Here is a 24,772-nt window from a genome sequence, read left to right as displayed (position 1 = left end):
TACCATTTTTGTTGAATTTAGGAAATTTTTGGTGAGCTGGAACCAATTACCCAAAAACCCATTGAAACAATGGTTTCGGTTAACGAACTTTTCGGTTAACGAACGACCTTCTGGATTCAAACCTCCCGCCATACGCCATGTTGTGTAAGCGGCGCGAACATGGTGCGCACAAGGTCGCCCAGTCATCAAAACATTACCAGTTCTTCACCCGCCACCCACCACAGCCGGCCCAAGTCAGTGATAGTGATAATTATGGTGAGGATATGGACTTATATGGACTTTGGGGAGTTTGACAAAGAGGCCCTGCAAGCCTCTGTGGTGGATAGTGATACAATTGATGCAAGTGACACAGGTGAGGGCCAATAATCTGCCCTCTGCCTCGGAACCAACCGCCCATCCCCGTGTGCCCAGCCATTTTTTCTACTAATGTAAGTGTTAAAAAACCTAATATTATTGATATTTCTCTTAATTATTAATTGTGTGTGCATACCATCATAAAGTTAAGATAATATTTTTACTACAACATAGTTGTGTGTCGTCAAAAAGTGGAGTTTGGGGGTCGGCCCGGTCTCCATTTCAATTAATCCCATATGTTATGTTATTCACTTTACACGTTTCTCACTTTACGCGGGACCCTCCGGGTTACATTAACCGCGTAAAGTGAGGGTTAACTGTATATATATATACACACACACACACACACACACACACACAGTGGTCCCTCGGTTAACGAGCACAATTCGTTCCAGAAGGTTGCTCGTTAACCGAAACCATTGTTTCAATGGGTTTTTGGGTAATTGGTTCCAGCTCACCGAAAATTGCCTAAAATCAACTAAAAAGGTAGTAAAGTACACTTACTTTGAGGTGTGTATGTAGAAGGCTCCTGGATGATGATGATGATGGGAATTAGAATGGGGGTGGAGGAGAAAGGAGAAGAGAAGGCATTGGGGTGGAAGAGAAGTCACCCCATGGTGCCATTTCACCCATAAAATTTTAGTTCTCTTGGTGTAATTCAAGATTATTTTTAAATATCAATATGTAAAATAATTAAATTGACCAATAATTTGCTTAAACACAAACTTAGTTGAAGAATCTCCAAACAGATGACTGGCCTGTATGGTGTGTTGACAGGCTGTTTGGTAGCCAAAAAACTAGCTTCCTATACTTCAATTATGTTCAATAATTGTTATAATAAAATTATAAAGTAGAGGATTGCTCGTTAACCGAAGTTAAGAATCTTATGGAAGGTAACTCGTTACCTGAAATCTCATTAACCGAGGCGCTCTTGAACCGAGGGATCACTGTATATATGCGTACATAATTATACACTAGAACTTATAAATCACTACTGTAATGTGATACAGGTGATTAATTTTTATCTCTTGTGCAAAATATATGATGTTTACCTGTACAGTGGTCCCTCGGTTAACGAGCACAATCCGTTCCAGCAGGTTGCTCGTAAACCGAAATCATTGTTTCAATGGTTTTTTGGGTAATTGGTTCCAGCTCACCGAAAATTGCCTAAATTCAACAAAAATAGTAGAAAAGTACACTTACTTTGAGGTGTGTATGTAGAAGGCTCCTGGATGATGATGATGGGAATTAGAATGGGGGTGGAGGAGAAGGGAGAAGAGAAGGCATTGGGGTGGAAGAGAAGTCACCCCATGGTGCCATTTCACCCATAAAATTTTAGTTCACTTGGTGTAATTCAAGATTATTTTCTTTAAATCAACACTGCACTGCATTATATATTGTCAATATGTAAAATAAATTTCAAAATGACCAATAATTTGCTTGGAAACACAGAAAAAAGCTTTTAGTTGAAGAGAGTCTCAAGCAATATGTTACCTCCACTGAAAAGAGAGAGAGAGACTGGCGCCTGTTTGCTGTGTTAACAGGCTGGATGGTGTGCCAGAAACTAGTTTCTTTACCTTCAATTATGTTCAATAATTGTTAAAATGACTAAAAAATTTAATATTAAACTTTTAAAATTATTGAATAGTATAAACTTCTTGATATTTACTAAAATAGTAAGGAATTTAAGCCCTAAAACCGATTACTGTATTGGCGGACTAATACTACAGCTGGTGGACCGCCAAATGCAAGCGAAAACATGTTGAGGTTGGCTTGTAAAAAACTCGTTAATCGAGGGATTGCTCGTTAACCGAAGTTAAGAATCTTAAGGAAGGTAAATCGTAAACCGAAATCTCGTTAACCGAGGCGCTCGTTAACCGAGGGATCACTGTACATATATTCAAATTATTCCGTCTTGCAAGGATTCCAGCAATGCAAATTATATTCTCCTAACTTTAGTCTGTGATATTATATAAGATAAAAACTTTAAGCTTAAAACCACCCAACCCTCGCTGGGAAGATGGGGGGGGGTTTGATATGTTTGACAGTTGGCGTCGAAGGTCAAGTGCGTATTTATTTATCAATCCTTAAGAGTGACTAAGTTTTTCTCTTATAAAATGTTACTGAACTGACCGGGGAGAATATAATTTACATTGCTGGGATTCTTGTAAGATAGTGATTAATTTAAATATAAACATGCTGTAATTTGCACTAGACACAAAAATTTTATTAATAATTTAGTACAGTACATGTACAGTACAGGTTTGCACTTAGTACAATTATTTCTTTTACTTTTCCTTAGGATGGTGTGTGCATGTATTTGAATAAAAATAAATGTAGAAATTTATGTAAATCTACCCAAAAATACAGTTGAAGATCTTGTACATTACTAAGATGTACTACACTAATGTACTCAAATTTTTATCTCGTGCAAAATATGTATTTATTTATTAATTAATTTATTTTTTTATTATTATTTTTTATTTAAATTTTCTATTTATTTTTTTACAGGGATTAGCCCATCCGGGCACGGGCACAGGTCACTGACCCACATCGTGGCCGTGGGGGCGAAAATTTAATATAAAGAAATCTCACTTAACGCGGTCAATAGAACCCAGAGGGTCCCATGTTAAGTGAAATCCGCGTTAAGTGAACAACAGAACATATGGGATTAATTCCAATAGAAACCGGCCCGACCCCCAAACTCCACTTTTTGAAGGCACATACCTATGTTGTAGTAAAAATAACATCTTAATTTTATGATGGCACATGCACACAATTAATACTTAAGAGAAATAGAGAAATACAGTCGCCAAGTTAATGTCCATTCAAATAATGGACTCAACTCCCTCCCCCTCTCACACTACACTGCCGGCTCTTCCCTCTCTGAGAAATTTTTGGGGAAAACCACTAAATTTTAATAAATAATACCTCAAACTAAAGTTAGGATAATACAATTGACATTGCTGGATTCCTTGTAAGACCAGGAATATTTTGAATATAAATGTCATATATTTTGCACAAAAGATAACATAGTTACCTAGAGAAAAATTTTTATCTAAAATTTGTATGTTTAATGCAAAATATATGATGTTTATATTCAAAATGATCACCAAATTATAAGAATTCCAGCAATGTAAATTATATTCTGACCGGGTAATTTGTATGAATTTTATGAGCTAAAACAAATATCTTCAGTTAATAAAAAAAAATAATCTTCACGACACTATCTGTCAATCAAAGTACCCCACCTTGCCTCCCCCCCTCTTCCAACCGCGCGGTCAGTCCCAACCCTCCCCCCCACCCCCCACCAATCCTCCCTTCCAGAGTTTTTAACATTTAGTATTAAATAATACCTCAGATTAAAGTTAGGATAATATAATTGACATTGCTGGATTCCTTGTAAGACCAGGAATATTTTGAATATAAATGTCATATATTTTGCACAAAAGATAACATAGTTAATTTGAGAAAAATTTTTATCTAAAATTTGTATGTCTAATGCAAAATATATGATGTTTATATTCAAAATGATCATCAAATTATAAGAATTCCAGCAATGTAAATTATATTCAGACCGGGTAATTTGTATGAATTTTATGAGCTAAAACAAATTCACGGGGTAACAGATGGTCGGTCGGTCCCTCCCTCCCCCCCACCCCCTACCAACCGTCCCAAGGAGATGTGTGGGATAACCACTAAATTTTAATAAATAATACCTCAAACTAAAGTTAGGATAATATAATTGACATTGCTGGATTCTTTTGTAAGATCAGGAATATTTTGAATATAAATGCTCATATATTTTTGCACAAAAGATAACGAAAGTTACTCTTGAGAAAAATACCTGCACTTAGGCGTCTGATGCAAAATATATGATGTTTATATTCCGCAAATGATCGCAACAGGCACCAGCAATGTAAACAGATTCTGCCGGTATCGTAGGCGAATTTTATGAGCTAAAACAGGCAGTCAGGCAGGTGGCGGTGGGCAAATCTAAATAGCTGCCTCGCCGGACACTCACCGCGAGATATGTGGAAAAATCCGCAGCAGGAAAGCCTGCTCTGGCGAGGCACCGCGATATATAAAACGCGTATAAAACCGTTAGGGCGTGGTAGTACTGTAATAATAATAATTAGTTCATAGTAAATAAAATTTATAATAAAAAAAAAAATAATTGAAATAAAATAATAATAACAACAACACTGATGATAATGATAATAATAAAGAACCATAAAGAAATACAAAAATGAAAAAAAGATCAAAAGTAATAAATGATATATATACCTGTATGTTGTGTTGTCAAAGTAAGAGAAGCATTTGAGACCCTGCAATTGTGTGTAAATGAAGCAGAAAGTCAGATCAACAACCTGGGACTTGGCCACAATTTTTGTGATGTCATATGGCAGCAGGGTCTACCATTAGACAACTGTGATATTCTATAAGATAAAAACTTTAAACCTAAAATCACCAATCCTGGCTGGGAAGATGGGGGAGAGGGGGAGGGGAGGTGATATGTTTGACAGCTGGTACCGGGATATCTAGTGAAGTATTTATTTATTTATGTCCTTTAGATTGAGTTTTTGTTTTTTGATTATAAAATTTCACTGAACTGACCTGGGAGAATATAATTTACATTGCTGTGATTCTTATAATAAGATAGTGAATAATTTAGATATAAACATGCTATAGTTTGCACTAAACATAAAGTTTTTTAAATTTTTTAGTTTGAAATTGGAAATAGTACCGTAACCCCCGGGGTAATCCGCGTATAGTTGAAACCGCGTAAGAAAAATACGGGTAAGTTGGGAGTGTACTGTATTACAAATTATTATGGTTTTGTAAGCAGGATGATGTCATTTTTGTAGGAATTTTTAGTGACTGACAGTATGACTCACTACATTGCTGCCATTAATCCAATTAAAACTATTGTGAAATGTATTACTTCTTAGGTAGGAGGCAGCTATCAAACAGGGAGGTACTACCACCTGGGAAGATATTAGAAGCATAATGTGTTGTCTATGGTAGACACTGCTGCCATATAGCATCACGAAAATTGTGACCAAGTCCCAGGTTGCTGATCTGACTTTCTGCCTTATTTACACACAATTGCAGGGCCTCAATTGTTTCTCTTACTTTGTCAACACAACATGCATACAGGTATTGTTTATAGTTTCTTAATCTTGATGTATTTTTAATTTTTGTATTTACAGTATTTGTGGTTATTTTTATTATTTTTATTTTTTATTATAATTTTTATTTATCTTTATTAATTTTATTATTATTAATATTTTATTTTTACTCCCCAGGCATTGATGTAGGTCAGTGACCAGTGCCCAGGTGGGCTAAGCCTCATAAAAAAAAAATCTGTATACTTGTACTGTATTACTGTACCTCAATCTCTTTCTGAATATTGATGGAGCTTGCAGGAGAAATTGCATGTATTGCACCATTTGGAAAATATGGCTGTAAATATGTGAGACTACCACATTATCTATTACTGTACAGGTACTCCTCGACTTACGACCACTCGGACATACGACCGCTGCAGGACATACGACCGCTGCAGGACATACGACCGCTGCAATCGTATAAAATATTTTTCAAATTACGTATTTTCAAATCCCGACGTTAGTGATCGCGCTGTGTACTGACAAAACTTTCATTTGTAATTCTCTTTAAAATGGCTGGCAAGCATTAAAGTGAGAGTTCTCATGGTGCTGAGAAGAAAAAGAGACACCCATTTTAGATTTTCTATGTATTATTTTCGCATTTTCGACTTACGACCTGGTCGTCGGTCCCTAACCCCGTCGTAAGTCGAGGACTGACTGTATTTTGTTTCCCACAAAGTCCAAATATCAACAACCCCCATATCACCTTCACATCAGTATATGATATAGTACAGTAATATGACTTCAATACTTGATCTTGCTCTTCATCTTTTAAGTACTGTTGTGGGCCACTTTGGAGGCTTGGGGTGGTTGTGTTCAGGAATATTAATTAATACTATTGATTGTTTACTTGAACAACAACTAGGTTTCGTGACATTTGTTCTTTTTTGCCATGGATAACTGGCTTGATTATTATTCTGGACCATTTATGGTGATTTGCATTTTGAAAATAAGAGGTACATTAGACATGTTGCTTTCTTTTTCACTCAGATTTTGAAGGTGCCTTCAATATTACCAGTCATTGATTCAGTTGCTCATAAACTAGTGGAAATGTTTTGCTTTTACTTTCTATTAATCACACCAGAAGTATTGAAAGATTTTGATGTAAACAATATGAGGTTCTATTTTAAGTTGTCTTGGTTGTAGGTAGTTCAGATACCAGGATTGTTGCTCAAGAATCATAAGTATTATTTTCTGGAAAAGATAAGTATTTTTAAGTACCGTATTAGTGAATAATGACCAGCAAATAAACGAACCCTGTTTCTTTCGACTAAGTGTAGTGACAGTTGAATTGATAAAGCATTCAGCCCATGATAGGTAACTGGTGTAATTCCCACAGCAGACCACTGAATGAGGTGTCCCCACTCAGCTAAACTGTAGAATGGGTACCAAACTTTACAGTTGGGGAAGTGAAGGTACTGTACGTGAGTTCAGTGCTGGCTATATGGTGTCCTTTTGTACCAAAATCTTAGCATTCAGTGTGCTGTATCATCACTGGCCTCTGGAACCCACTTTCACTAGTTGAATGTTTGTAATTCACCCACTTAGTAGGCTTACCTGTACCATTGCAGTGGGAGCTTCTCTGTAGGTAAAACAAGACCTAATCAATGATGATCTGTTTAAACCCATTATTGTTAGTCAAATTCTAATTTCTTATTTGCCATGATTTGCCAGACCCACACAACTACAGTCACGTGTGAACGACAACAACTTTGTATCAAAAATGAAGTCATCCGGAAGGAATGTCATAGTCTTTTATGGCTCTCAGACTGGAACAGCTGAAGAATTTGCCGGACGACTGGCTAAGGAAGCTACCCGCTATGGCTTGAAGGTTTGTACATGTACTGGCAAGGCGTGATAAACCCCATCATGAGAATATTTGAGGAAAAGCATAAAGTTATACATATCAAAGAGGATGAATATTTTATATCAACTGAGGCTTTTTTTTTTTAATAACTTAATTTGTGAAATGTTTGATGCTAAGAAAATTCAAAAGGATTTTTTTATTATTATTATTATTATTGTGCATTTGAACATGCATTTACTGTATTTGTGTGTTGAGGGAGGGATGTGGTGTTCAGGTTTCCAGTACTAGTCATCTGATGACTTATGATATCCTGTTTATTCAATGCCTCAGCTGGTTCACATTGCAGGACTTTTATTACCAAATTTTATTTAGTCTACTATTAGAAAAATTATAACTACCCTGGGCTAATATGCAGAATATCTTTAGATTTATTTAATCATTCAGAGTAGCTGTAGTTTGTCAAATTTTATGACACATGGCTCTTGATTCCTGCTCTTTACAAATTGTAATTTAGCTTTTCGACCACATTTTAGATGAAAGCCGTATTACACCAGGGGACTAAGAATTGCCTTATAAAAATGTCAGTTTTTGCTGGGTTCCAGCCCATGTGGGGGAGAAGGGGAATGAGTGTGCTGATGCTGTGGCAAAAGCAGCTGCTTCTCACCCTGTGGCACATCATTCCTCCTACCTGCCTCTGATATGAAGCTGGTAATATGAGCTGCCATCCGCTTGAGTTGGCAATGCAGGTGGGATGCTGTTGGAGCAAACAAGCTCCATGGCATCCACCCTGATTTGGGTGCCTGGGGATATCAGGACTGTCGTACTGCTGAGAGATTGCTTTGGCCCGCCTTCTCATTGGCTACATGCATCCGACTCATTGTTTTTTAATGGAGAGGGTGCCCCCTCCCCATTGTGATGACTGCCTGGTCTCATTGACTGTTCGACACTTTCTGGTACAGTGCCCCAGTCTTACAGATCTTCATTATAAGCACTTCCCTGAGTTTTATCTATTAACATTCAAAGAGTTTTTATGAAAGTTCTATGCTGTTTATTATTTGGTCTGTTCTTTTACCTTGCAGTAATTGTTTTTAGCCTTCTAAGCTTTAAGTTTAATTTGGCAGCATATAACCTAAACCCTTAAGTCACGAGGGATGTAATTACTGTACCACAATCAAGCAGTCGCTCCCTAAGACACCATTTTTTGCCACCTTAGCACTAATTACATTATTTCAAACCACTTTTTTTTTTTTAATAAATTATAATTCCCCTTGAGTATGAACAACTGTTTCCTGGACTGTAATTGGTTAGACTCAAGGTAAGTAATGGCGGAGTGGAACTCACAGTGTCGTGAATCTTGTGATCTGCTATACCGATGCTGCTAGCCAGTCAGTTTTTTCATCAGCTGATTGATTATCTTTGTTTGCTTCAGTATTAAAGTTAAGGACATATGTAATGAATAACTTTTAATATACTGTATTTATTGGTAACAGAATGAAGCATTAAAAACACATTTAATGTCTTTACATTAAAGGCCCAATTAGCCAAAGAGCTGACCAGTAGCAAAGAGGATGATGTAAACAGTTCTTTAAGACATCACTTTTTCTGACTTCACTAATTCCAACATTTTAAAACACTTTTAAACTAACTATAACTTGCCTTGAGTCTGAACAAGTACTTCCATGACTGCATTTGTTCAGGGTCAAGGTAGCTTTGGGTGATAATCAGCTGGTGTCAACAGCCTCAATTTTGATATTATCAGCTGTTTGTTTTCTTATAATTTACCAATGATTATTAAATGTAGTTCTACAACTTCATTTTATAAAAAAAAAATAATGAAAACTTGCTGTAAGAAAACTAAGTGGTAGGTTTACATTACTACAGCTCACCACCACCACACATGGAGCTGATGCTTCAGGCCTCATGGCGGACTATCTATCACTCCCAACAACCACCACACTTGCATATCAATCATGGACCATTTTATATCATTCAATACGATTTATTATAGACAATTGGACAATTTTGAAATAAAGTCTTAAAGTCTTAAATTGGTCATTATTAATTTATTGTGTACTTTTCCTCCAATAATTAAATGTACATCCACCCACATGTACAGTAGAACGTCGATATAACGCAAGATACGTTCCAAGAGAGGTCGCTTTAAACTGAATTCGCACTTAATTGAAGTGTTGTTTCAATGGAATAATTTAGTTTGGTACTTGAGAGAAACAAAATACTAAAAAGACTGACAGTCTACCCAGATGCACCTTAGCCTTAGCCTATCTCCTAGAATAAACTAAACATTGTTTTTTGTAGTATTATGTTAACCTTTAAGCCCCGGGTTAGGGTGCTGCTGGCAGTACCCCACCCCCTTCACTCCCCTGCGGGGTTTAATGGAGAAAAAAAAAAAATAAAAAAAATAAAAATAAATAAATAAAAATATGGAGGCAAAATAGGTGGACGTTCTGGAACGTCACCCGGGGCCTAAGGGTTAAAACCAATACTCATAAATTAACACAACTAAAATTAAGGGATGCGAATGGTAAACGAAATGGTCTGTTTACCGGCTGGGAAGATGGGGGGGAGGGAGGGAGGTGAGATGATATGTTTGACAGTTGATGCCAAGGTCTATTGCTTATTTATTTATCTGTCCTTAAGAGTGACTTTAAGTTTTTCTCTTATAAAATGTCACTGAACTGACCTGGGAAAATATAATTAACATTGCTGGAGTTCTTATAAGATAGTGATTAGTTTGAATATATCCATGCTATAGTTCACATTAGACATAAAAATTTTAGTTTTAATTAATTTTATTACAAAGGGCTAAAATTTTTATCTCTTGTGCAAAATATATGACGTTTATATTCAAATTATTCGTTGTTTTGCAAGGATTCCAGCAATGCAAATTATATTCTCCTAACTTTAGTCTGAGATAATATATAAGATAAAAACTTTAAGCCTAAAACCACTCAACCCTGGCTGGGAAGAGGGGGGGCGGTGACAGTGACGTTTGACAGTTGGGGCTGAAGGTCTAGTGAAGTATTTATTTGTTTATTTATGTCCTTTAGTTTGAGTTTGTTTTTTGTTTATAAAATGTCACAGAAGTGACCAGGGAGAATAAAATTTACATTGCTGGAATTCTTATAAGATAGCGATTAATTTGAATATAATCATGCTATAGTTTGCACTATACAAGAATTTTAGTAATCATTTAGTACATTATTTTGAGTACATGTACAGTACAACTTTGCCCTTAGAACAGTGTAGCGTGAGAGAAACATTAGGCACAAATTTTTAAATATGATGCGCCAGATTGACTTGCACAAAATAGGAAAGATTCACTTTAAATTAAAACATTGTCCAGAATTGTGGGTGTCGCTTTAAATCAATAATATTAAATTGAATCGCTTTAAATCGACTTTCTACTGTATTTGTACCTGTATACACCTTAAAGGTTATAAATTATGCCCTAATTGGTCTGGTAACACTGTTCGACCACATGTCCAAAAGTACAATAAATCTCCACTCTAACCCCCCCCATTCCTCAACATTCCTCCCTCCATCCTAATGCATGGCTCGGTGTTGTATTTTCATTATCCCACAGTCTGTTTCAGCCGTAATAACCATCTAACAGTTTAAGGGTTAACATCCTATGACGTGTCTGTAGAGCTTCAGGTCACGTCACATGACATTTTAATCTCACAGGTCTATTTGAATATAAAGGGCGGGTCTGGCTAGATTATGTTGCCAAGTACCTGGCAGGTACTGTATTTATCTTTCATTCACTCACACATGAGAGCCTCCCAGTAGTTTCTCAGCTGTTGCGATGTCGGCACCTCACCCTTGAATTAGACTCGCATCACCATGTGTTTCTACCCCCAAGCACATGTATAGTATTGTGATCAATTACTAGAACACTAATAATGATTGTTAATAGTAATAACAGAGTAAAACTAGTGTCCTGTACCTCATTCTGTCCACAAATTAGTGTGTTTACCTTGTTATTGCTGCATCACACACATGCCAATTTATGAACATTCTCGATTCTTCCTAGCCCCGGTGTTGCCAACCTGTGGTAGGGACATGTATTTATTTCCTGCTTATATCATGCATGGCCAGTTTGCAAGACAAGAGTTGCTTTTTTATTTGTTTTTAAATATTCCTGAATATACCCGCGTGGGAGGGGTGGGGGTGCCAGACGACCATAGCCCGAAACACATGGGTTAAAACATGATTTGAGTCCCTTTGAATTAGCTTATATGTGCTGTACATCTTCAGGTGAGCATTAAGCACTAGATAATTCACATATTACAGCAGGTATTCAAGCACATTCTGGGAAACAGTGTAGCAAAGTAGATTTTATTGTGAATACAGTACTGTACATGTAATTGGAAACGAAGGATCATCTTGAAGTAAAACAGACTGTTACCAAATCTTGTTCTTGTGATTTCACATTAAGAGAAGTCTAGGTAAGGGAGGCTTCACTGCAGTTCATCATGGCTGACATTGCTTATGTATGTGAGAATTTGTTGTTAGATTAGCTACTGCTCTTCTGTCTAGATGATGTCTTTAGAACTACAGTGTGTCCTTTAGAAAGATCTCTGAGATTACATTCTAAAATATTTGGGGGGAATGTGTTTTTTTTTTTGCCAAAAAAATATTTTTCAATTTCAATTTTATTGTTTTAGAATTGTATAGTACAGTATCCCTGTCCCTCACAACAGATTTACTTCTCCAGTCATATTCACAGCTCTTTCAATAGTATTTTTTATGTATATAAAGAATGCTTGTTTTGTCTCCAGAAGGGGGGACATGGTGACCTTTACTTGTATTGGAACCAAGAGTTTGAGCTCATCACTTGCTGTACAGGGTCTACAGTGTTGACTTTTTCACAGGGCATGGTGGCTGACCCAGAAGAATGTGACATGAGTGAACTGGCACAACTTAGTGAGGTTGAGAACCATCTGGCCATTTTCTGTGTTGCCACTTACGGTGAAGGAGACCCCACTGACAACGCCCAAGAATTTTACGAGTTTTTGCAAAATGGTGAAGAGCAACTTGATGGGGTACAATTTACAGTAAGTAACTTTGTTTTTTTAAACAAATAATTAATTCACCTGGCTTCTATATTGTATCCACTAATCATATCACTCATGAAAAATTAGTGTTTGTTAATACACATTAATGATAAGAATAAACATTTATTGAAGGGGCATATCCTTTTTGTTTGTTGCAGGTATTTGGCTTGGGCAACAAGACCTATGAACACTACAATGCCATGGGGAAGTATATAGACAAGCGCTTGGTTGAACTCGGAGCATCCCGAATATACGAGCTGGGAATGGGTGACGACGATGCTAACATGGAAGATGATTTCATCACCTGGAAGGATGCCATGTGGCCAAAGGTATGTAGATTACAGTACTGTAATACCATAATCCTTGTTTCACGATTTTGTGTTACTTAACACACTTGGGGTTTTCATACACAAATTTGCATTTGATCTAAATTATCGCTTCTGGGTTTTCATAAGCAAATTTGCGTATGAGCTCAAAAATTACAATAAAATAATTTTAAGTTTGCGTATGAATGCCAGATATGCAAGAAGCACATTTGGCAACATCCGTGTGATCTGGCACCTATGTAGACTCCAAGGTTATGTGAGTGACTACACCAGTCACCCTTTGTGGATCAACAAGACAGGACATAACTTTGTCCCACATTTCCCACCATTTTCTCGTGGCTTTTGCCGATTTCTCGTGCATCACAGTGATTTAATTTATTGATAGTGTTGTGACAGTGACTTCATTTATTGATAGTGTTGTGATAGTTTTTAACCATGCTTATGTTGCTGGCAAAGGTGGAAGGGTGGGAAAATAAAAATTCAAGGAGATTACACTACATGGTGATAGTGTGGTGCCTCCTGAGGCCCTCCCAGTGTCCCTGGCCCTTGTAGTGCAAATGTTGTCTGGCCCTTCAACAAGCAGTCCTAGTGCAAAAGGAACTGCCTGGCATGTCACTGTGGCTAAAAGGAAAAATAAACAGTGTTGCACCTGTGGTATCTCAGCCATCACAGTGTGACTTACCTCATGACCGCTCATCTCCCTCACACTGTGCACTACCCGTACTCCCACTAAAATTAGATTTAGTCACCTTGTTCAGGCTAAGTGCAGCACTGTGGGGCACGGAGAAGGGGGGGGGGGAGGAACATCACCTAGTGCTCCAACATCTAACTTGTAAGTCCAGTACATAAATAAATTCAGTTATTTTTGTAAAAAAACAATATTTATATATTTTTATGCTCTACATTTAACCAATAATTTGCAATTATTATTTCATATGAATTGAAAAAATAATAAGTATTTATAAACAGATTATATATAATTTATGTAAAAAATATAGAAACTTTGAGTGAGGAACATTCAGATTTGGGAACCTGAGTGACAGCCATGTAATTTGTGTTATACTCGCGCTTACGTATAGATTTAATAATTTTATTGTGATTACCTATATAAAACTATTTGTAGATAATGTATTTACAATACTAATGCATCAAACCTGAACTTTTTACCTCCAATAATAAACTTGCTATGACTCAACATGTATAATTATCTTTTGCACTCAGAAGGAAAAATTAATAACCTGTACTTGGTCTGGGCGTGCTCATCAGAATGCACAATTTACACCACTATTACCAAACAAAATATATTTTTTTTTCACAACTTTTATTCGTTAACTATTTTTTTTTAAACTTGTATTATTTAAAATGGAATAAAGTTCATATTACAATCACGAAATAACGAAGGTGTAAAGAGATGGATAAACATTTTCATTAAGCGTAAACAAAACTTTTGTGTTCCATCATGTGTTCTATCATGATTACTCATAAAAAACTGTTTGTAGATAATTTATTTACAATGCTATTGCAACAAACCCCACCTTTTTATCTCGAATAGCAAGTTTGCTATGACTCATTACTGTGCAGTTATCTCCTGTGTTGTGCTGTCAAGTGCGGTGAGGTTAGTGACCAGCCAGACCCCGAGCATCTCGCTGGAGAGCACCTCCCTAAACCCAAGAGTGTTAATACGACATAAGCAACTTGATGGGGTACCCCGGGCAGTTATTTTGTGATTTGATGTGAACATTAAAGTTATAATTAATTTTATGGAAAATGGTTGATAACAATGGTGATATATCTTTTTACTGAATAAACTTAAACTCGCTCTACTCCTTTATAGGTTTGTGAAATCTTTGGCATAGAAGCTCAGAACCTGGACATTAACATGAGGCAGTACAGGTTGACTGTTCACGAGGAGTATGACCCGGCTCGTCTTTTCACTGGAGAGATTGCTCGTCTGAATTCACTGAAGGTATGTAAATATATGAAGCAACATCAGAAAATTGGAAATAGGAATTGTTTATGTTTAAGTTAGTCAAGGATTGAGTTGAGGAGCAGCACAGATATGATGCCTATATTATCGTTGATGAGGTGAATGGTAAGTATGTTTGGTCATCTGAAAGCTGTAACAAAGTCTACCTCTGTGTTTCAAGATCAGGATTTTGGTGCATGTGGAGTTCTGGAGTACAATTTTATTAAGAAAAAGACTTCACTGTCTTTATGGCTATAATAAGGCATATGTGGAAATATAGACAGTCTATATATTAGTATAAGGATTGGAAAAAAGTACTTTAAGAGAGGGTATATAATGATAGAGTGTGACTCGAAGTTGTCAAGGAGAAATGAGTGATTCTTTGTGGAAAGAATTGTGGCTATAGTTAAACCACTGAAGAGTGGAGTGTATGATCATATCACTAATGACACAATATATGGGAGATTTGATTAGTAAATTATGCATAGTTATTTCAAATACCTAATATATAAGTAAACATCTTTCATAATCATATACCATATACGTATACTCAAATGCAGTTTTGATTTTTTATGATCAAATTTTTATGCAAACAGTAGGGGGTCGAACTATATACACAATATATATTTGAGGGTTTATACTGTATACTGTACAGTATTATAATAATAGTGTATAGAAGAAAATTTAAGAGAGTTGGGGTATACTATATTCTGTGTGTATGAGAGTAGCAGGCAGTTTGGCAACACACCATAACTTGCTGGACTACTGTATACAGAAAATTTCCTCTAATTCGAACTAATTGGGGGGGGAAGCCTGTCCAGTTTGGCCCAAATTCCGAGTTGGGTGGGGGTTATTTTCTATAGTACAAGGTGGAAAATTCCAGAGGATGGGGATTTCTGACTCAAGATACCTAAAAACACCAAACCTACTGTACAGGTAATTTTTTTACTAGATTTAACGTACCCAGTGTTTTTATATACCACATTAAATTTTTTTGTTTTTAGTTGCACAGGGTTTTAACATCTGGAAAAAAGTTAATTTTTCCTTGGTATCACATGCGCTCTCGGCAGCTCTGTGCTGGCTCTCAGCAGCGACTCACCCATCAGCTGGTGTTGCCGAGTGCTCTCATATATCTGGAAACCTTGTGTGCTGTTTTGGCTGTCACACTTGGCTGTATTGAAGCCTTGTTCCTTGAAAATAACTCCATTTGATGACCCATATTATATATACATATGCAGGGGGTCCCCCAAATTCGCGGGGGTTAGGTTCTCAAAATGGCCGCGAATCGCCGAATCCGCGAATAACATTTGCGTGTGTGTATGTAGACACACACACTCAACACATACAAATAAATAATACAGGGCGTCCTTGTTTAACGTCTGGGTTATGTTCCCGAAAACGCGACGGTAAGCGATACAACGTTGAGCGGATCAATTTTCTCTATTAGAAATAGATAAAATACGGGAGTTACGTTCCTGAGCCTCCCTTTGCCCCATGAAAAAAGTTATATATACAGGAAATCATCGCCATTTCTATAGAGATCAGTATATAGAACTACAGTACTAAGTTTGTGTTGGTACTCACCGATGGGCGAAGGTGGTAGAGCGAGTGTGTGTGTGTGTGGAGGGCGGTGAGTCACCGAGACTCTGCGACTACCTCCTCCTCCTGCGCTGACTGGGGTTCCTCCGCCACTGCTTGCTCCTCCTCTGCTGCTGCTTGCTCCTCCTCCGTTGTAGTTTGCTCCTCCTCGGCTGCCGGCTGTTGTGAAGAAGCTCTTTCTGCAGTCCCATGATGAAAAACCAATGTTGACTGCTTGGTGCTACTCATCTTCTTCTCCTTATAGATCTCGGTAAACAACCAAGACTGTCCTCAATACTGCGTTGAACCTTTGAGCTACGTTCTCTGTTTGGGTCGTGATCTAGAAGCATTTGCATTACTACTTGTAACATGTTCAACGATTCTCCCAACCCCTTGGAAGTTAGCGCTTGTTGAGATTCTTCTTCGTCATCGTCATCTTCAACAGGACTGTGTTCTGTTAATTGTTGCGGATCTTTGTTGGCGAGCTCTTCTGTATGGGATGCCAGTACGTCCTCAATATCTTCTGATTCCAGTTCATCAAAGCCTGCCTGTCTAGCCAAGCTGAAGATATCCCAGCTGGGACTAAGTTCCATGAATCCCTTAAAACTGTTCACGCACTCAGGCCACAGTTTACGGCACACACCATTCAGGCAACTTTCTGAAACTTCTTCCCATGCCGTGCCAATGGTGTCAGTTGCATGAAAAATGCTGAAGCCGCGCCAATATTCTCGGATCGTTAGTTTATTTTCTCCCGTTTGTAGCCTTGAGCAGCTGGGCCATGGTACGGTGTAAATAATACACCTTGAATATGGCGATGAAGCTTTGGTCCTTAGGCTGCATCATTGCTGTCATGTTGGGAGGCAGCAATACAACTTTTACACTGTTATGCAAGTCGTCGAAATTGGGAGGATGAGCTGGAGCATTGTCAAGGATCAGAAGAATTTTGAAGTCAAGGTTCTCCTCGTTACAGTATTCCTTCAGTGCAGGGACGACGAACACGTTCAACCACTGGCTAAATATGGTGCCGGTTATCCATGCCTTTTTGTTTGCCATGTAGATCACATGAAGGTGATCCTTAGAGTAACCTTTCGGGGCCCGTGGGTTGGCAGCGCAAAAAATCAGCATAGGCTTCAGCTTGAAGTCACCGGCAGCGTTGGTGCCAAGTAGCAGCGTCAAGCGGTCTTTTGCCGCTTTAAAACCTGGCGCTCTTTTCTCCTCCTTGGAGATATAGGCTCTTAGGCATCCTCTTCCAAAAGAGACTAGTCTCATCCACATTGAAGACTTGCTTCGGTGAGTAGCCTCTTTCCTGGATAATCCGTTTGAATCCTGGCGGTAATGTCTCGGCAGCAACCGTATCTGAACTGGCAGCTTCACCAGTTATCTTTATGTTATGGAAGTTATAACGACGCCTAAATCGTTGAAACCATCCTCGGCAGACTGTAAAGGTCTCTTCCTTCGATCCTTCACTCTCTTCTGCCTTTAAGTCGTCAAACAAGGATCTGGCCTTATGCTGGATAACCATAAGGCTCACAGGGACATTGCGTTGCTTCTGGTTCTCCATCCACATTGCCAGCATCTTTTCCACCTTCTCTATCACAGTGCTTCTAGTATGAGTCGTCTTAGTAGCACTCAAAGAAGAACCACTTCCAGCACTAACCTTAATCTTGTCAGCGTTGGTCTAGATAGTACGCACAGTTGTGGGATAGACCAAGCACAGCAGCTATGTCCACAGCATGTTCCCCCTTTTCAAATCAGGTTAATACATCCATTTTTGTAGCCAGAGTAATGGTCTTACATTGCCTTTTCTCTACACTAGCATCAGTAGCACTTGATGGGTGCTTGGAAGCCATTTCGAATGGTTAGTGTACAGTTTTAGAGCAACAGCACTTAAGTATACATGAATGATGTGCAGTTGTAACAGAGACTCTCTTGGGAACGCTGTGACGTTACGCAAGTGAAGGCAGCGCGCTGAGCCGAGAGAGCATAGCGCGGCCAGATAAGAGCGGGTCATGTGTCATAAAAAGTAGTCCGTGACGACACAAAACGACTTGGTATCGGATTTTTGGTCTCTAAAGTTCAGCGATGTAGTACCGAAACAACGGTAAGCGAGGACTTACTGTAATTGGAAAATCTTCTCACAAATATTCAGAAACAAATTTACTACAAATGTGACTGTCTACCCTCAAGTCCCTTCTCTATTAATAAATACTATAATAGAGATTGGACCTGAGGGTTGACTGCCACATTTTTAATAAATTTGTTTCTGATTATTTGAATATTTTCCCATTATTATTTATTTTTATGTGTTTGGTGTGTGTGTGTGTGTCTACACACACACACACACACACACATATGCACACGCACACATTTACAATATAGGTATGCTGTGAAGGAAATTACTGTCTCTAGAACAAATGGCTCCCTGCCCTAGCTGCAAAAATGATAGCAAATTTAAAACTACCCACAGACATTCTTGGGTACATCCATGGTGTCATCCGCGAATAACCGAGAACCACGAAGTAAAAATCCGCGAATTTGGGGGGTCCCCTGTATTTATTTACAGTGATATCCCCATTAGCCGGAACAATTGGTACAGAGCACTTCCGGGGATGAGAGATTTCCGGCTAACCAGATGACTTTCATAAATACTGTATACGTACGTATATTAAAAAAAAAAATCCCTGAAAATCTCTTTATTTTATACCGTATTACTCATTAATGAGTCATCCATCATGCCACAAGTTGACTTGTGTTTCTTGAACTATACATGTATGTGTAGTGATCTCTTGGTGACGGGGGGGGTGCAGTCGGTATTTCCTACCTGACTCAGGGGTGTCAAACTCATTTGCCAAGGCGGGCCAAATTTAATATGAGTACACAGTATGCGGCCAAGTAACATAATTATGAGCACTTCGCAATCACCTCTTAGGTGAGTAGTACGACAAAATAAGAAAGGTGGATTTAGTCTGCGCTCGTGCGAAACCCTTAAAAACAAACAAATCAAGTGTTTACTTACCTTGATCAATCTTATTGTTTGCGACTGCTGCTTCCTGATAATTGGCGCCTCTTGGTATGGATCAGTGCATCAATGTTTGGCACTAACGACTGAGGTGTAGCAACCTTCAGTATTGAATTAAGGTGCGCATCAGTAATTGAGACCGAAGCTGAGACTTGTTCAAGTTCATCACAGAAAAGAGTTGTTCACAGACATATGTACTTCTGAACATTGGCATAATCTTTGAGGCAAAACATTTAATCCTGGGATAATTTGGTCCAAAATATTGATAAAATGTGCCAACATCAACACTCGAAAACTTGTTCCTCAACACAGAATCACACTGGAGCTCATTGGTGATGATGATTGAGTATATTGTTCTAGGAAACAGCAGACTATTTTATTCAGCTGAGGGATACACTCACTATTTAGTTTTAGCTCCTCAAGGTAAAGCTGGAGCAGCAAATGGGCCGCATGCAAGAGTGTGTCGGCACGGGCCGCATGTTTGACACCCATGTACCTACCATATGGACAGGACTAATTCGATTCCCATCAGCTTACAGTTGCCATTTATGGATTTTTCCAAAGCAATTATCCAATAGTATTTGGGATGAAATGAGTGGGTATTAGAGCTTATTGTATTGATTTTGTGTACATTAAAGCCTTGACTAACGATGGTTGTAGATGCACAGTAGTAAAGTTAATATAAAAAATACTGTAGGTATCTTTTAATTAATGTTATGCAATGCACGTACAATAGAAGTGAACAATGAATTGGTAGAGAAAAAAGTGAGACTGCGCGGGAGGCCAACATATGTACTCATGGAAACAGTGTCATTTATCTTATGTACACACACACACACACACACACACACACACACACACACACACACACACACACCGTGAATTAGCCATTTAGGGAGGGGGGTTGTCGCGGTCACTCTTACCCCCTATATGACCCTTATACCTCTGGCTGGGAGGAGGGGGGGGGGATTACTTATGGGTAAAGGTAGAGGGGTTATATTGTTTTGCTTTATAAAATGTAACTGATTTCACTTAGGAGAATACAACTTGCATTGCTGAAATTCTTGTAAGATAGCAATTAATTTGAGTATAAACATCCATTATTTTGCACCATACATAATAATTTTAGTAATTAACTTAGTACAGTACATTTAAGTACAGGTTGTGATAATTTATGTGGTTGTAGTTTCAAAGCTTTGTGACATCACTAATGAGTCTCCATATGCCCTGGTTTATTCATTGATCAGTTGTCTAAGTGCAAAAGTGCCCTGTTGAGCCATCATGTATCAATTAATTTTAAAATAGAAATTATAATGTAAAATGTTATAAGACAATGGTTTAGTAGTGCTGTTAATGTGTGCTGTGTAAGTGTCTTGGCATGTCACCTCACCACTTGACCCTTCATCAACTTCTTCAAATCCTACAATGTGCTTGGCAGGCTAAAACACACACACACACACGGGAATTAAGACGACAAGCATCTAGTGAGGGTCTTGTTGTGTGACTGCATGGAGGCAAATTAAAAGCTCAGTGTTGAGGAGCTTATTACTTGGCAACACTGGTGCATGTTACCTTTCCTTTCCACTCCGTCTCTCTACCGTATATCACGGCCTATAATGGGTATAAGACCCCCCCAAATTTCCATTTAAAAAGTAGCTTTTGAGCTCTATTTGCTGTATAAGACCAGTACCCCAAATGTGACACTTACCCACTGACTCAGTAGTCCTTTACCAACCATCCTTGATTTTTTAAAATAAGGCCAATTCACTTCAAGTAATGTCATCAAATTATACCCGCTGGTGTAGTGTAAACACTAGTGACGTCACTGAAGCGTGGTGGGAGTGTTCCCTCGTCTCGGTGGTGTGACTATTTATACAACATGTGGTTCAACAGCAACCACCGTATTCTAATTGTGGTGTTTCATTAGGATTTGAGTGAAAAAGGTTACCAGTATGTACTTACTACATACATTTATTACACATATATATATATATATATATATATATATATATATATATATATATATATATATATATATATATATATATATATATATATATATATATATATATATATATATATATATATATATATATATATATATACTGAATATACTATGTACAAAAAATGAATGTTCAATGAATTATTTATGGTGCATTAGGGTACTGGTCACTTCTGATGGGCTATAAATAGCTTTGTTATCTCCCCTCCATCTCACCCTGAGCCAGACGGAAGGGTCTTGGTAAATAACATGTTTGCTTATTTTCCATTTACTTTAAATAGATTTACCGAATTATTTGTTTTATTTATTTATTTATAATATACTGTAATATATTAAACACACTGTAATTATTTTCTTTAATTTATAAACTGTTTTGCGACAAAGGAATGTTCTCCAGTAGTGTTTCATTAGGATTTGAGTGAAAAAATATTACGTACTTACACAATTGTTCCTCTTACTTTGACAACACAACATACATACAGTATATTATTTCTCAGTTTTGATCTTTTTTTTTAATTTTTGTATTTATTTATAGTTAGTTACTTAAAATAAGGCCAATTCACTTCAAGTAATGGCATCAAATATTACCAGCTGGTGTAGTGTAAACACTAGTGACGTCACTTGAGTGTCTGTAATTAACCGTCGATAGTTTCAAGAATTAATGCACTCATTTACTGAATATTCTTTGTAAAAAAATAAAATTTAAATCAATTATTTATAGGAGATAAATATTATTATGAGTAAATATACCGATACCGGTATGCATTACTGACCACCTCCACGGCTAAAAATAGCCCAATCTCGGGTCACTTTCCCTTTCTTGTCTCCTCACTGGCAAATGGGGGGGGCGTGGGGAGGGGTGTGTGATGATAGCTGTGTTTATTACAGGGGTATAAATCTCTTTTACGGTATGTTAGACAGGTTTATAATACATTTTTATTATTTTAATATACCGGTAATCTTAATTTTAATCCAGCTTGCCAAACGTAAGTTTCAGTATAAAATAATTAGTGGTAAGACCTTGTGAGTGGCTTACGATGTTTTCATCACCACTCTTGACACACTAAACCACAATATTTAAGAGGTAAGAATTTTAAACTTGGTGGTTTAGACGACCCCCTAACTTTGGGCAGATTTTTTTAATGTTCAAATTTCGTCTTATAGGCCGTGATATACGGTAATCATCCACACCTTTCTGCTTTCTTACTCCATATTTTAAAATGTTATGTAATGTAATGTTGAAGGGATACAACTTTGCTCATTTATGCTTTTACTTATCACAATCTCTCTAAAATACTTTAGGTTTCGTGTTTATTTAAGACATCTTCAGGTCATGAGACCCACTTATCCCTTACCCAAGAAAGGGTGATCTGACATTCCATCAGAAAGTCAGTAATATGAAACCACTAATCCCCCACCCTACCTCCACCTGACATTGACTCAGGTCTGGTCCTTCCCCAAAATACTTGAGTTTTCATCTTTATTCAAGACATTATCAGAATATACTCTCAATTTTTTACCTCGGGAAAATTTGTTCCCAAAGCCGGAATTTTTGTTTAATTTCAGCTTTGGGAATGCTTTTCCAAGCGAGTTTCAATCCCAGCTATCGGAGAGTTCCGAGTTTGAGGGATTCCGGTTAACGGAGATATTACTGTGTGTATATATATATGCTGTAATTCTTTTAGATCTAGTTATTAAATTTTATTTTATTTTTTTATCGTAGCATAGCTTTGTCATTTAACTATTCATGATTCTCCTTACATTTTAGGTTGGCAGCCAGAGACCTCCATTTGACAGTAAGAATCCAATGATGGCAGAAATATCTGTCAATAGAGAATTGTTCCAGGGTGGAGATCGCAACTGTATGCACATCGAGCTGAACATTGAGGGCTCAAGAATAAGGTATTATTTAATATTTTAATAAGAAATGTGTTTTACAAAGTTTAGAAGAGTACTTTAAATATAAAGTCAAATAAGAATATGAACAAATTAAGTTTGGAAAGCTTAAATAAAAAGAAGTAAATGGAGTCACATGAGTGATTGTTTGAATATGAATACTGTACCTGTATCTTGCTGTTGGTGTGAGAAGGTAACTGGACAGTTCGTGTTGATTGCTTTAGTGGTCAAATTATGAAAGGCTGTTCCCAGTCCAGATATGTTGTGGTGGTTTCAGTCCCCAGAGGTAAGCTTCGGTGACTAAGTTGTTTCTTTCCCTTGACCTGTTGGAGTGGTAGTTATTGACTTGGTACTTGTCATCAGTGGCTGTTTAGACATACAAAGAGATCTATTAGTTTGGTCAGATACTGTACATCAGCTCAGGGATAGAGTCTCCATCTCTTGGAGGAAACAGTAGACAAGAGAACTTGGTCTACAGCTTGGCCTGAGATTAATGGATCATCAAGATTCTGTTACTTTTAGGAGTTTCAAAGTACTTTTTCTGTTTCTTATGGACTGAGGATATGCATTTTGTAGGAAGATTTAGTTTATAAAGAAGTTGCTTTATCAAGAAACAAGGAAGCCATTTGAATGAATGATACTTGGTAGATCAAAAGGACTTTCATTAGTTAATGTGGGAATTGAAACCATATCAGATGTAACCATGTAATAATATTTAGGGAATAGAAATAGCAAGAGTATGTTGAGCAAAGCATTATTTAGACAGTGAGTGGACTTAAAAAATCTCTTAAATTTCCAGGTATGATTCCGGTGATCATGTGGCAATTTATCCCATCAACGACCCTGCCCTCGTGAATCGACTCACAGAACTTGTTGGAGAAGACCCTGATAAAGTGATCACCTTGACTAATGTTGATGAGGACAGTAGCAAGAAACACCCCTTCCCTTGCCCCTGCACCTATCGCACAGCCCTCTCACACTATGTTGATATTGCCTTCCTGCCCAGAACTCATGTCCTTAAGGAACTTGCAGAATACACAACTGATACTGCGGTAAGAAATTGTACTGTGTAGCTTGAATTGCATAAAGAATGTATAGCTGATACAGTATCTGCTATACACTTTTAGATGATTGCTAGTTAATCAGCCTGCTGTTAATTTTTTTCTTTCCTTTTTTCTTTTCTTTTCTTTTCTTCTTCATATGCACTAGCTGGTGTAAAGTGTGCATGAATAATCCAATTGTATGGTTTATAGCAGTGGCCTCAACCCTCTTCTGCATTGAAGTGTCAAATAGGTATGTGATAGCCATTTTGGAGCAGATAAGGGAATAAACTTAATCATTAACCTAATAAACAACTTAGGGTAAATTGAATAGGCAAAATATTACAGTAAATGTCAAATTTTATTATGAAAAATTTGTGAAGTTTAAAATTAACACTCACGGTCTTGGCCACAACTGACATGTCTGAAAAGTTTTGCTACACTCATGGTCTTGGACTCATTGATTGTGTCCTCAAGATACAAATAATAGTACAGTCATGCGCCAGTTAACGTCCTAGATACGTTCTTGGAAACG

At 37.5% G+C, this 24,772-nt stretch overlaps 1 protein-coding gene across 2 annotated transcripts in view; it reads left to right on the top strand.

The window, feature by feature from the left end:
- LOC121866482 (NADPH--cytochrome P450 reductase-like) overlaps positions 1-24,772 on the top strand; it is a 71,237-nt gene that overhangs the window by 15,247 nt on the left and 31,218 nt on the right. For both annotated transcript variants that reach the window (XM_042366196.1, XM_042366203.1), the window contains exons 3-8: positions 7,200-7,356; positions 12,228-12,410; positions 12,569-12,739; positions 14,571-14,702; positions 23,070-23,203; positions 23,997-24,249. In XM_042366196.1, the coding sequence (XP_042222130.1) occupies positions 7,200-7,356; positions 12,228-12,410; positions 12,569-12,739; positions 14,571-14,702; positions 23,070-23,203; positions 23,997-24,249 (1,030 nt within the window). The remainder of the gene's footprint in view (positions 1-7,199; positions 7,357-12,227; positions 12,411-12,568; positions 12,740-14,570; positions 14,703-23,069; positions 23,204-23,996; positions 24,250-24,772) is intronic.

The sequence above is a fragment of the Homarus americanus genome, unplaced genomic scaffold (assembly GCF_018991925.1).
Source record: "Homarus americanus isolate GMGI-L3 unplaced genomic scaffold, GMGI_Hamer_2.0 scaffold32583, whole genome shotgun sequence".
Lineage (NCBI taxonomy): Eukaryota > Metazoa > Arthropoda > Malacostraca > Decapoda > Nephropidae > Homarus > Homarus americanus.
This window is presented reverse-complemented; position numbering and strand designations above follow the sequence as displayed.